Below are 14,164 nucleotides of genomic sequence, written 5' to 3'. Positions count from 1 at the left end.
GCTCTCCCATTGTTCTCTGAATAAAATACACTAGTTTATTTAACCACAGAGGATTATTTGACACAAGAGTGTTATTTGACACCCTTCATAGGTAATTCCTCTGAAATCCACGACTAAATAATCTACAGCCTAAAAGAAGTTGATACAAAAATAGATTAGCTTTGAAAGTATGTTCACAACTACTGAATTACACATAAACAGGAGATGGCTCAAGGATCCAAAAAGGGTGAGAATAGAGAGGAAATAGGAGAGTTTGTTCCTAAGCTTAAGCTTAAAGAACCAGCGGGATTTACCCAGGAAATAGTGGAAATATGTGGGAAAGGATATTTTATGAAGTAACAGTGTTAGTAAAGAACTGTGGTTCACTATAGTGTTTGCAGTGAATGTAAGCAAACCAGTGTGGTTACTTTTGTGTAAAGTGAGGCGTGATAAGAAATTGAACAAACTTTTTTTTAAGTTGCTATGTTCAATCACATTGGAAGGGATGTAAAGTATACATCACCTAAATTTCTCCCCAGTTCAGACATATCCACCCATCAAAACACCTGACATCAAAATCACCAGCATCTTTTACTTAGTTTATTATAACAAAAACTAACATATATAGAATGCTTATTGCATTTATACATACTGATCTGTGTGTTAATTTAAGACTAACAGGGAGCAGGTGGTGTAACAGGGTAGTTGGTCCCCAGGAAAAGGGGAGGTCCCAGGTTCCCTGCTCCACCCAAAGGAGTGTGGAGCTGAGTAGGGAGGAGAAGAGTCTGGAGAGGTGACTGAAGAGGAAGGATGCAGTATGGAGAGCCAGAAGGAGACCTGAGGGAGCCACATGCAGCAGAGAGACATGTGAAAAAGTGGCTCTTGTTTCTTGGTCCTGGACTGGCTGAAACAGATGTGGGTGAGAGACCCATGGGAGGTAAACAACAGCAGCATTTATCTTGATTTTGATTTTGCTCTTTTCTTCCCAGACTTGTCTGGCCATTCTGACCCTTTTCTGGGGTTCCCTGCCAAAAGGTTCTTTAGATTTGTGTCAGGCTTTCAGGCCTTGCTTTGGGCCAATCTGTTTTGGGTAGACTGTTACCCACGAGAGTATGGATAACTTTGGGTATTTGATTTAGAGACTAAAATCTTTATGTTTGCTGTACCGCGCACTGATTGTAATAAAGTTGCTCTACATTAAAGGTCTTATATGTTTTGTTTTGATGTGGCAGATGGCAGAACCTATTTAGAGCAGGAAGGTTTGGGGGTTATCCCTCTCTCATGCCCTATACCAGTAGAATTAGACATACAAGAGATTTATTGAAGGAAATGCTTGTGAGAGAAAAATGGGAAGTGAATCAAAGGAAGATGGGCAATCTACCCGCACCACTAGTGATGTCTGTAGGGAATAACAGGTAAGGTGGTTGGGCACACAGGACTCAGGAGGTGATGCAGTTCTAAGAAACTCTGGTAAAGCTGTTGGAGACTTTTACAGCCAACCCAGAATAGGACTACCCCCAAAACGCCTACCATATTCACACTACTGCTGGGTGTTTATCGAAAGGGCTGACTCATGACTTGTCCAAGGCAAGAGGGAAGAGTGTAACAATGGATACTTTCCTAGAAGTCCATTTGATGCAAAAGTCAAAATTGTGATCACTCTTAATTCATCATCTCTAGCTCCCAGATACTTTTTTGTATTGTTGCTGCACAGAAGAATATCCTCAATGTACTCATTATTCAAAACCCGATGTATCCAGTACCACACAAGATATACTGAATGTACCGGACACCTAGGATTAACAAGATTCCAGTTAACTTTTACACATTCTGAGGAACATTATAATACCTGAGTACTGTATGACAATACCCTTGAAGTCCTCTATATATTCCTGTCCCTGAATCTATTCCTTCATAAAAGTAATGGAACGTGTTATTTTTTTTCAAGTTTTCCAACATGCTATAGCAATTTTTGAACTTTACAGAAATGATTATCAAGTAATTTTTCATGCAACATTGTTTCTGATATTTATCAAGGTGCATGCAGTTCTAGTTCATACACTTTATCTGCTATATCAAAAGAAATTTCACCATAAAAGGGAATAAGTAATGGTGTCCAACGAATAAGAAATTAATTCAACTCTAAATATATAACCAAAGGGATTTGCTCTTAGGGAAATTCCTTTCAAACAGTAACTAGTATCTAGTTAGAAAAATGAAGGAGCTGGAGAGTAGGAAAAGGAGGAAGCTTTTCAAGGTTTCAAGGAGACAGAAAGAGGGATTGGGAGAAGAAATAGGAAATAAATAGTATTTAAAGATTTCAACTTCCTGGGTGGAAACAAAGTAAAGGCACAATAGTGTAACTTGGTATGATAAATAATTCTTTATGATTCCAGTGAGTAACAGCACCACATGCTTCTGAAAGCAGAAAAGTAATCAACTACTGGAAGTGAACTTACAGGTTAAAAAAAACAAGGAAAAGGAAAAATGAGGATATAATATATAATAAATGATAAAGTTATGAAACAAGAAAGACTAGAATGTCAATTATAACATTAAACCTTGAATAAATTACCCCATTAGATAGCATGCCTTTCAAAAGGATAAGTATTATATGATTCCACTGGTATGAAATACCTAGAATTGGCAAAAAAGTAGAATGGAAGTTATCAGGGACTAGGGAATAAATGAGGAATTACTACTTAAAGGGTACAGAGCTTCTGTTTAGGAAAATAAGGTCTGAAAATGAATAATTTCAGGTTTATATTGGTGCCACTGAATGATACACTTAAAAGAGGTAAAATGGTAAAGTTTCTCTAATGCATATTTAAAAAGAAAATTTAATAAATGGGAAAAACAAGCCAAATGTGTCCTAAGAAAATCTAGGCAAAACAAACCAAAAGAAATCTGAGTAGCAATACTGATAATATCCAAAAAAGAAAGAACTAGAGTATTATTTGATAAAAAGCTATTATTTGGGATTAAAAAGCAAAAGATAATGATAAGTACACACTGATAAAAGTATTATTTGTGAAGTTAGTAATTTACAACAAAAATATCTATGCAAATGAAAAAAGTTAGAAATTTAAGAACCTGAAACAAATATTCTGGGATACTTTTTTTTTTTTTAAGATTTATTTATTTATTCATATGGAACTGGGGTATGGGCCAGAGATGTGAAGGGTGAGAGGATTCACCAGAGTCAGTGAAGGGAGCAGAACAGGCAGATTGATGAAGTACACTGCTGAGAGGAGCAGCGTGCAGGTCAGGAGAGGTCTAGACAGACCTCCTGGATCAGATCAGGACAGATCTCCTCTGGAACAGGCAGGAATCGAACTCATGCGAAAGTGACTTTAGCTTCTTAGTGCTGTGCTTTAAGCCGCTGCGCCACCAGGGAGGGCCTATTCTGGGATACTTTTATATCTCTTTCTAGGAGAATGCACTAAGCTGATAACATTAATCTCAATTAACAGTGACTTAGACCACTGAGTTACTCTCCCATGACAAGAAATCTAGAAGTAAGCAGCTGATGTATTTGCTCAGGGACTAAATGAACTCTTGCTCTTCCCACAAGATGGCAACCTTGACATGTTAAACTACTATACCTGTTAATGTTAATGGAGAAACTGGTCAGCGCCAAGCACATTAGTTTAATTCATCTGGGAAGCAAAAATTATCCTAGAAGTCTTCCAGTAGATTTAAGTTTGGCAGAAATTTGTGATATGTCCTCCCTAGCAAGAGAGGCCAAAGTGAATGTTAAATTAACCAACCTTTCCAGCAGAGGAAAGGCTGAGAGATCTGGAAATGGGTGTCCCTTAGTTAATCAAAATTTCCCAATATTTGAAAGTGAATTATAGTAAATTGCGGAAATAGAGAAATTTTAAAATATAATTAATAGGGCCTCCCTAGTGGCCTAGGGTTTAAGTCTCAGCACTATCCTCAACAGCCAGGCAGGGAGCTGACCTACACATGTGACCCAGCAAACCTCTGTCTCAACCATTGCTCCCATTGGCAGGATATTTCAGCAGACCTGTCTCTACTGAATTCTCTCTCTGTACCTCTGGCCTACAATCCAGTTCTTGGCATAAATATATAAACAAATCTTTAAATATATATAATTAATAGATATGATTTATGAAACAGATTCTCAACTCTCAAGAGATAATTTTTCCCTAAGTGTGTATCTTAAGAGAGATTTTATAGGCTATTTTCTGTTTATAATTCATAACAAATAAATAAATAAATGAAAAAAAGATTTTCTATTTAGAAACTGAGTTCCAGGGTAGTATATGGATTAAAGAAAAATCATTAACAATAAAAAGCAATAAAAAACACTTCATACGGGCCCTCCTTGGTGGTGCAGCCGGTTAAAGCACAGCATTAAGAGGCTAAAGCCACTTCCACATGAGTTCCATTCCCACCTGCCCTGGAGGAGATCCACATGGCGCGGCAGACCTCTCCTGACCCACCCGCTGCTCCCCTAGCAGTGTACTTCGTCGATCTGCCTGTTCTGCTCCCCTCTCTGTCTCTGGTGAATCCTCTCACCCTCTGCATCTCTGGCCTGTACCCCAGTTCCGTATGAATAAATAAATAAATTTTTAAAAAAAAAAAAACACTTCATACTACAAAAGTTTAAAGGAAAAAATAAGTGTGTTTAAGTGCTTTCATTTCTTTTTAAAGGTTTATTTATTTATACATACACACTGGGGTACAGGTCAGAGGAGTAGAGGTGGCACGAGGATTCACCAGAGCAGGGAGCAGAAACAGAGTGGGGTGCAGAACAGGCAGACTAAGGAAGTAAACTGCTGAGGGGAGCAGCAAGTGAGACAGCAGAGGTCATGTGATTCACCTCCCTGGGATCAAACTCCTGCTGAAGCAGCTGCAGCTAGCTTCATGGTGCGTGCTTTAACCCACTGCACCACCAGGGAGAGCCCTACCTGCTTTCATTTTAAAGTATAGAAGATATAAAAACAACTAAGAATTCATCTTAAGAAATCAGAAAAATAACAATAAATCAAAGAAACCAGAAAAGACATTAATAAAGAAGCAAGTTGAGTCTGATTAGCAAACATGAAAATAAGTGGAATTAACTATAATTCTTTTCAAAGGCATTTTTTGCCTTTTTACCATTTCTCTACTGTACAACTAGCTTGTATTTTATTAATTGTTATCTCTCCTTTTTCTTTACATTTAATTAGGGTTTTCTTTCAGAATTCCTTAAATGAAACCTTAGGCCACTGATTTCTAATTGTTTCCCCTATATATATGCACTGGAAATGATAAACTTAGCATTTACGCACTACGTAGGTAGATCCAACAAATTCTAATGATATGTTATCATTATATCCATCTCTAAATATTTTTAATTTTTGAATACTTTCCTCTCTGATTTATGAATTTACTCATTAGTACAGCATTACATTTCTAAGTAGTTGGTGTTTTCTAGTTCATAAAAGAAACAAAAAGGCTAATATACATACAAAAATATTCAACTTCATTAGTCATCCAAGGAACTACAAAATCACAGTGTTTCTCACAGAGCTTTTTAACACTGCAGAACTTACTGGAATGTAGAAAATGAAAATACCAAGTGTTAAATGTTAGTGAGAAGGTTAAGAGACAGGCACAAATGCAGAAAATTGTTAGTACTAAAGCTGAACACACACACATACACACATGTAATAATTTTATAATGAAGACATTCCCACTCCTGTTTGTGTCAGGAGAAATGTTCACCAAAATATATGTGCAAGAAAGACTTCATAACAGCACTATTCATAATAGTTCAAAACTGAAATCAATTCTAATGTCTATTAGAAAATGGCTAAATTCATAAAAAGACATGTAATACTACAAGGGAAAGATACTATAGAAACTACATACAACACTAATGAGTCCCATAAATTTAATGTAGCAAAAGACGTAAAATACAATAGTATATTCTGTATGATTCTGTTTATATATAGTTCGAAAACAAGTAAAAGTAACTTACACTCGAAGTGAAGCAGGTAAGTGGTGACTGAGTCAGGGTAGAAGGGACTTTGAATTTTATTACATTTGGTTTCTTTATGTAGGTGCTGGTTACATAAATGTGCTCCCTTTGTGAAAATTACAGTAATAGTTCATATTTCAATAAAAAGTTTACATGAAAGAAAAAAAGTAATAAAGGTAATTCTGGGAGCCTCTCTGATGACAGAGAGGGTTAAGTCTCAGTGCCATCACCTCTATGGCCTGAGTATGATCCCTGGACAGGGAGCTGACCAACATGGTTCAATAGCCCTTCCCCTGTCTTGCCAGCTGCCCACCTTAGCAGTGTATTTCAGTAAATCCACCTGTTCTGCCTCTCTCTCTCTAGTGAATCCTCTCGTCACACCCCCCCACCTCTAGTCTACACCCCAATTCTACACTAAAATAAATAAATAAAAGGAGCAATTCTGAAGGGGTTTCTGGGTAGTCAGTGAATTCAATAACTCTAAAATTCCTCCAGGAAAGCAAAAATTAAGTCATTTTATTGAAAAAATACTTTAAAAAAAAAAGAACCCAAAGTTTTATTTTATATGAAAATAAAAATGGATTAATGAAGGTATAGTAATACATGCCTTTATTAGGGATAAAAAATTGACTATAATCATATAAATACAAAATAAATATACCACTTAAAATTCTAAGACAACAAATTTCTTAACCTCTACACATTTCGGTGCTACAGGTAAAGGAACTGGAATTTAAATTGAATAATGGAATAAATCTCCCTAATGCATGGTATATATATATATATATATATATTTATTTATTTTAACCTATTGGTATCTGTGAGAAAAGGGAGACACATATAAACAAAATCTCCAATAGAAAAACACGTTGGCAGTTTTAAAGCAGTTACAGCTTTTACTGAGAGCTTGCGAAATCAAATCACCAAACCTTAGAGGGAGAAGATTTTCCAGCGCACTGTGTCACCAATTTCTGATCAGACAATATGGATTCTAAGACTGACAAGATAAAGGGGCTCAGTAAAGTTTACAGCTGGACTTGGAACAAGACTGACCTGTAATATCTTGGCTTTGCTTGTGGCTAAAGGAAAAGGCGTTGGCTCTTATGGACCCTGAAATCACAGATCCTAACTGCCTGGCTCTGTAAAAATACTTTTGTTCTTGGTCCCCCCTGGTGGTACAGAGGGTTAAAGCACAGCATTATGAAACTATCTGATGTCACTGCAGCAATGAGTTCGATCCTCCACTAGACAGGTGACCCACATGGCGCAGCAGACCTCTCCTGTCCCTCCCATTGCTTCCTCTCAGCAGTGTATTTTAGTCAATCTAGTCAATCTGCCTGTTCTGCTCCCCACTGTCTCTGGTGAATCCTCTCACTCCCCCCTGCCCCCACTTCTGGCCTGTATCCCAAATCTTGTATGCATAAATAAATACACCTTTTAAAAGATGCTTCTGTTCTTCTTGCAGGTTTGGGTGATTCAGAAAAATGAAAAGTTTTCATTACTGAATGTGGCAATCTGATTTTATAAGGGAAGTAAAAAAGAAGAGACATTAATGATTTTTCTTTGTTTTCCAGAATTATCCCTAAAACCATTTGCCACTTTCTAAAGGAAAATCCTTGCTGGTGGCATTATAGGCTGCTGCGAGAGCTATGAATTCAAGCTGACCATCAGGTTTTGAACATACCTGACAGCACTCTGAGACTGCTGAAGCCAGCCCCAGTTCCTACACCTTCCAGGTAAGAAGGGCTCTATCCACACCAGTGAGGCAAATGAATGCATGTCATGAAGGCACCAATGTTTGGAACTAATGGCCTTCAGGCAGTCCATCTGAAAACAATGCCTGAACTGAATTAACTAGACTAAGGTGAAAACTACCAGTAAAAAGCCCCACAGGAGGGTGCCCTGGGGGCTGTGTTGTCCTATACTACCTGATGAATATCTGTCTTGCTTGTATTTCCTTGCATGTGTGACAATTATGCACACTATGCTGCAACCCTGGAAATTTTTCAGGTCTGCTTCAGTTTATGAACCAAAGTTATGCTATGAATTGATGCCTTGGGCCATATAATAAAGGTATATATAGAAAATGAGTCACCTGATTTGATAAGATACCCTATGGTTGACGGGACTCACTTTAGCTAAAGCCAGGACCTCTAAAAGGCATAATTGGGATCAATGCTACTGGATGGTCTTGCCTTTCTGCATGGAGTCCTACAGGTAACAGTTTTGCTGTAAAGACAGTTAGGTCAGTGGCCGAAAGGGAACATAATGGACCTGAGACTACATTCCTTAGAAAGACCTGCTTGACCAAGGCTGGTGCCTGAGAGCTTGAATGGTCAACACTGATACAAAACATTCCTGAAGTAATAATAGCTCACTGTGTTTCAACAATATGCTGACACAGAACACCTACTCTCATGCTTGTGTGATAACCATCCCCAAAAATATCTTGGGTGGTACTGAAGTCTCCGAGGGGTTTCCTGGTAGATAACAAATCAGGCAATCAAGGATGTTGTTGCTGGGAAAATTAAGTGTGGCCATTGGAGAACTCTCCTGAAGTTTGTACCTGCTTTTCCCCAGGACTTTACTACACATACCTTTCCTGTGCTGATTTTGCTCTGCATTCTTTTGTGATAATAAATCATAGTGTCAGTTTATGTTCAGTTCTATGGGTCCTTCCAGTGTATCACTGAACCTAAAGGCAGTTTTGAGGATCCCCAACGTTATATTTTTAAACAGGTAAACAGACCAATCTAGAGTCAACATTCCATTTGAATAGAGAAATGTATTAATAAAATTTCCTTTTTATTAACAAAAGTTTAGAATTAATGAATTACTTACGAAAACAGATCAAACCACTGCTGTTTTGTAACAGATTCCTGACGTAAAAGCTTCAAAACAATTGGACGCATGAAATCCCATTTGTCTTCAAACTGAAGAGAACCTTTATTCTTAAAAAAAGAAAAAGAAAAAGTTAATTTAATTGATAGTTAAATCAAAAGAGGCCATTCTTTTTTTCTTTTTTTAAAGATTTTATTTATTTATTCATATAGAACTGGGGTACAGGCCAGAGATGCGGAGCATGAGAGGTTTCACCAGAGACAGAGCCAGGAGCAGAACAGGCAGACAGATGAAGTACACTGCTGAGGGGAGCAGCGGGAAGGTCAGGAGAGGTCTGCCCCGCCATGTGGTCACCTCAGGGCAGGCGGGGATCGAACTCATGCAGAAGTGACTTTAGCTTCTTAGTGCAGCACTTTAACCCGCTGAGCCACCAGGGAGGGCCCTATTTTTTTCTTTTAAGAGATAGCTAGAAGTTCAAGGTTCAAAATTTAAAATAATTCATTTCCCATAACAGAACCCCTATGAATGTAATCTGGTATCAAGGAATCAAAGGAAATGAAAAAAGAGAAAATTAACTGTACTAAAGTGTCCAGTGAAGAATAAGGCCTTTCCCAAAGAGAAGGTCTGGCTTTTGCCCTGGGCTTCTGACTGATAATCTCCTGGGCCTATAATGTTATGTCTGCTAAAAGTATTTGTTTGTGGGGGAGCCTTGGGTCATACTGGAAAAAAATCTAATGATGTGATTTTAAGGAGCTGACCAAACCCAGGTAGCCTTAGGGTAATGGTTCATCAATCCAGAAATGCCAACAATATGCTTTAGGGTAGGGATTTTGGATCAAGCAACCTGCAGCTGACATTATCCAGTGAGAAATCAATCAACCATGCCTACATGACAAAGGCCCAGTAGAAATCCTGGACATCAAATAGGTGAGCTTCGCAGGCTGGCAGGACTGCTTATACACTGTCACACATTGAGGTCAGGAGAGAAAGACAACCTGACCATGGGTGATGACAAGAGAATCCCTGTGCTGGGAATTCTCCTGGATTCTTATGTGCCTCTTCCTTCGGTCATCTTTAACTGTACAGTTCTCTGTAATAAACCACAGCCACAACAGTTTTTGGTAAGATCTATAAGTCTATCTAATGAGTTTGGGGAAACACCCAAATCTGCAGCTGGTGTCAGAAGTGAGGGTGTAGTCTTTGTGTAAAGACTGTGCTCTCTAATTTTATAGTTAAATTCCCCACAAAAAAATAAACTGAAAATGTCTAAGAGCCCTGGAATTGAAATCCTATAAGAAAGAAAAAACATAAATATACCCATTTTATTTCATAATCACAATAAGACCTGGATACCAAATTGATGAGAAAAGCACAAAACATAGAAACTAGACTAATCTAACTGGAGAACACACATACAAATATCTTAAATATCAGCAAAGTAACAAGTGGCAGGCATTTCAATAGAATGATAGTGCACAATCACAAAAAGGTTAGCTCAGTAATATTAAAGTATTACAGATATAACACCATGGAAGTGTTACAGAAGGGCCTCACTGATGACACGAGGGGTTAAGTCTCAGCCCAATGAAGCTATCCAAAGCCACTGCAGCACAAGTTCAATCCCTGGCCAGGGAGCTAACCCACATGGTGCTGCAGACTGCTCCTGTCTTTTCTGCTGCTCCCCTCTGCAGTGCATTTTGGTAGATCTGCCTGTTCTGCTCCCCACTCAGTCTCTGAATCCTCTTGCCCCCTTGCAACTATGGTCTATACCCAAGCTTTTGTATGTAAAAATCAATAAATTATATTAATAATAATTTAAAAAGAGAGTTTTAAGTGTTACAGATATAACTCCAAGGGGCGGCACAATTTTCTTTACCCTGACTTATAGGCAGCTGCCTTGGACTACAAATCACAGTATATCATGAACTTTGGTTCCTGAGCAAGGAAGCTGCAGAACTAGGATGGGGCTGAGTGACCAGGTATACCTATATAACACAAAGGCAGGCAGGCCCCCTCTCTTGCTTTTCCAGCTTTGTCTGGCACCCTAGTACTGCTGAAGGGAGACCTGGAGGGAACATGTGGAAGAGACACATAGAGACTCTTGGAAAAGAGAAAGGTTGTGAGAAACAGGAGGAGGCTGTCCTCAGTTATTTTGACTTCACTATGATTATATATTATATTTTACATTCTCTCTTGCTGCCCCAGCTTTCTGGAACCTTCCGCCTTTCTTGTGGTTCCCCACCTGAAGGTCCCTTAGACTTGTGGCAAACTTTCAAGCCTCAGTGACCCTGCTTTGGGCCAAGCCTGTTTGGCTGGGTATTTACCCACAAGAGGATGGGCAATTTTTTTAGTTTTATTAGGCATATCCTTTCTCCCTTGTACGTCCTTCCTATTATTTAAAAAAAAGTCTGCTTCTTTTGCCTTTAAGTATGTAGATAGCTGAATCTTGTTAGAGCATGCACTCCTTAATAATTTGGGGTCCCCAAGCACCCCTTTTATCACTAACAATATACAACACTGGGGGAGAAACCCAATTAACATTACTAAAAAGAGTGTTCAAGCAAGCTGTAAGTTTCCACTGGCTAGCTGAAGGCTGCTTCATCACTATTAATTTGCTAATAAAGTCTCTTCTTTATTAGCTTTAGTTCTTTTACTATTACTCAAAATGCAAGTAGACTGAACTCCCCAAGTGCTATTAAGTCTAGGATCATTTCATCCACTGGCTCTTTTCAAAGAGCCTTCATCATTTACCATACCCCTGGACCCTCTCTCACTCACTCCTTATAAGCACAAATAAGTCCCTCACAGGTACTGTTCTCAAACATATGGGCCATGGGCGAGCCAATAGGGACGGGAATTTCAAGGGGAGGAAGCAGCCACTGCAAAGACCCTAAGGTGGAAGCATTTCTGATGTAGTCAAGGTAGTGCTAAATACAACAGAGAAGTAGATGAGCCTGGGAAGCAGCTGGGAGGAGGGATCTATTAAGGCCCTGAAAGCCATTATAAAGATCTTGGCTTCTAATATAAGTGAGATAGAAACCCACTAAAAGGTTCTGAGGAAATGCAGATGGCCAAGAGGCATATGAAAATAATGTTGAACATCACTTATAATAACGGAGATGCAAATTAAAACCATAGTGAGATACCACCTCACCCCAGTGAGAATGGCACATCTTAAAACAACTAGCAACAACAAATGTTGGCAAGGATGTGGAAAAAGGAACTCTCCTGCACTGCTGGTGGGAATGCAAACTAGTACAACCACTATGGAAAGCTATTTGGAGGCTCCTCAAACTGCTAAAGATGGAGCTTCCATATGACCCAGCAATCCCCCTCCCAAGGTATCTACCCAAAAGACACAAAAACACGGATTCAAAAAGATACCTGCACCCCCATGTTTACTGCTGCTTTATTCACAATCAGAAAAACACATAATCAACCCAAATGCCCAAAAGTAGATGACTAGATTAAAACGATGTGGTACATACACACAAAGGAATATTATTCAGCAATCAAAAAGAATAAACCCATGCCTTTTACAGCAAGATGGATGGAGCTGGAAGGGTGCAGGCTTTGTGAGAAGTAAGTCAGAAAGAAAAAGAAAAATACCAGATGGTTTCACTCATAGCAGGAGTATAACGGACCAGGCGAGAAAATAACAGTAATAATGAACAGCTATATACCAGAGACATTTTATAGGGTGGAGTGGGGAATGGGATAAAAAATCAGGGCAAAGGGGAAGTGCACTGGACTATGGTGATGGCACATGGGTGATTTGGTGCTGGGAAGCCCACGGGGATTACAACTGAGATGGAAAAGGCACAAAATGATGTAAAAATTAACTATTATATTATTTGAAAAAAAAAAAAAAGGTCTGGTCAGGAAATAAAAATTTGAGAGTGGGAGCTTAAGCCTGAATCTTTGGGCCTTCAACGTTAAAAGAATGAGAGAAGAGTATGAACTGGTAAAAGACAGAGCAATCAAGAGACGTAGGAAGAAAATCAAGAACATTATGTTCTGGGAAGCAAATGAATTAAAATTGAAATGTTATAAAAGCTTTCCTCCCTGTGCTCCTCCTTCTTGAATAATTCAGTCTAAGAGTAAGGTTTTTCACTGTCAGAGAAAGATGTTATATATATGGAAAAAGGACACAACTAAATTTACTGGCTCTGGAAGGACTGGGATGAAAGCATGTTTTTCAGTAATAAAGATATAAGCACAAGGACGTGTGAGTGTGTGCCCGCGGATGCACATGCACAAGCAAGATACATCAATAGCATCCTAGCTTCCAGATATTAACTTCTCACTCCCATATTCTACAAAAGCCTCCTTAGAGGAAATGCTAAGCCCAAAGTTGGGGCAGAGATGATCCTGGAATACCTTTTGTGACAGAAAGTAAAGAAGTATTTAATTTAAGCAAAATAAATGATAGTAACAGATTATAACATTCAAAATAGTATCTTCATGGGGGGAGAGGAGCAGCTATTAGCTATCAATGTGATTATACTTAACTTCTAGAAAGATCATCTAAATTTATTGAAGGAAAAGCTGAAAGGAAGCCTAACAGAAAGCTACTACAATAGTTCATATGAGTAAATACATGATGAAACCCTAAATTAAGTGAAACAGAAAGGAAGGTGTTGGCAAATGTTCTTGAAAGGAAGGAGGGAGGGAGGGAGGGAGGGAGGGTGAGAAGGAAGAGAAAGAATGGCAGGTGAGAAAAGGTTCAGATCCCTTTCCTTGCTCTAGTCACTACAAAGACATCAGGGTCTCTTCATAAATGTTGGTTGCCCAGAACCACACAAAATACCTTCTGCTTTATTTGAAAAGTATTCCAAGTGGAAGAAAGAGCTCTATTACAGAAGACAGATGGCCAGTAAAGTACACATGGTGCTCTCTTCAAAGAAAAAACAAACATCAGGAAAAAAGGAAACTTTTATAACAATTTGGGGTAGGAGATATCAAAGTCCAGTAAGTCCAGTAATCAAAAATGCTGTATAGACTCTTTTGGAACATATATAGTAGTCGTCCCTCCCCTTACCTACAATTTCATTTCTTGACTTTCAATTCTCTTTGGTCAACAATGGTGAAAAAATAGTACATACAGTAAGATATTCTGAGACAGAAGGCTACATTCCTATAGCTCCTTCTGCAATATAATAATAGAAGTTGAACTTTAATATTACTATTATTCTCTCACGGTGCCTAGTTGATAAATTAAACTTTATCGTAAGTATATATACATAGGGAAAAATAGTATATGTAGTGTTCAACACTCTCTGTAGTGTCAGGCATCCCCTGGGATCTGAAACATGGAGGGAGGGGACATGCTACTTTACCACTAAAAAAAAA

The 14,164-nt window shown here is 38.5% G+C and overlaps 1 protein-coding gene across 1 annotated transcript in view; it reads right to left on the bottom strand.

Moving 5' to 3' along the window:
- CUL5 (cullin 5) overlaps positions 1 to 14,164 on the bottom strand; it is an 82,613-nt gene that overhangs the window by 57,857 nt on the left and 10,592 nt on the right. The window contains exon 2 of the mRNA XM_004689075.2: positions 8,813 to 8,922. Coding sequence (XP_004689132.1) covers positions 8,813 to 8,922 — 110 coding nt within the window. The remainder of the gene's footprint in view (positions 1 to 8,812; positions 8,923 to 14,164) is intronic.

This window comes from Condylura cristata, unplaced genomic scaffold, assembly GCF_000260355.1.
Source record: "Condylura cristata isolate star-nosed mole 26May11 unplaced genomic scaffold, ConCri1.0 scaffold00025, whole genome shotgun sequence".
In the NCBI taxonomy this organism is placed as follows: Eukaryota; Metazoa; Chordata; class Mammalia; order Eulipotyphla; family Talpidae; genus Condylura; species Condylura cristata.
This window is presented reverse-complemented; position numbering and strand designations above follow the sequence as displayed.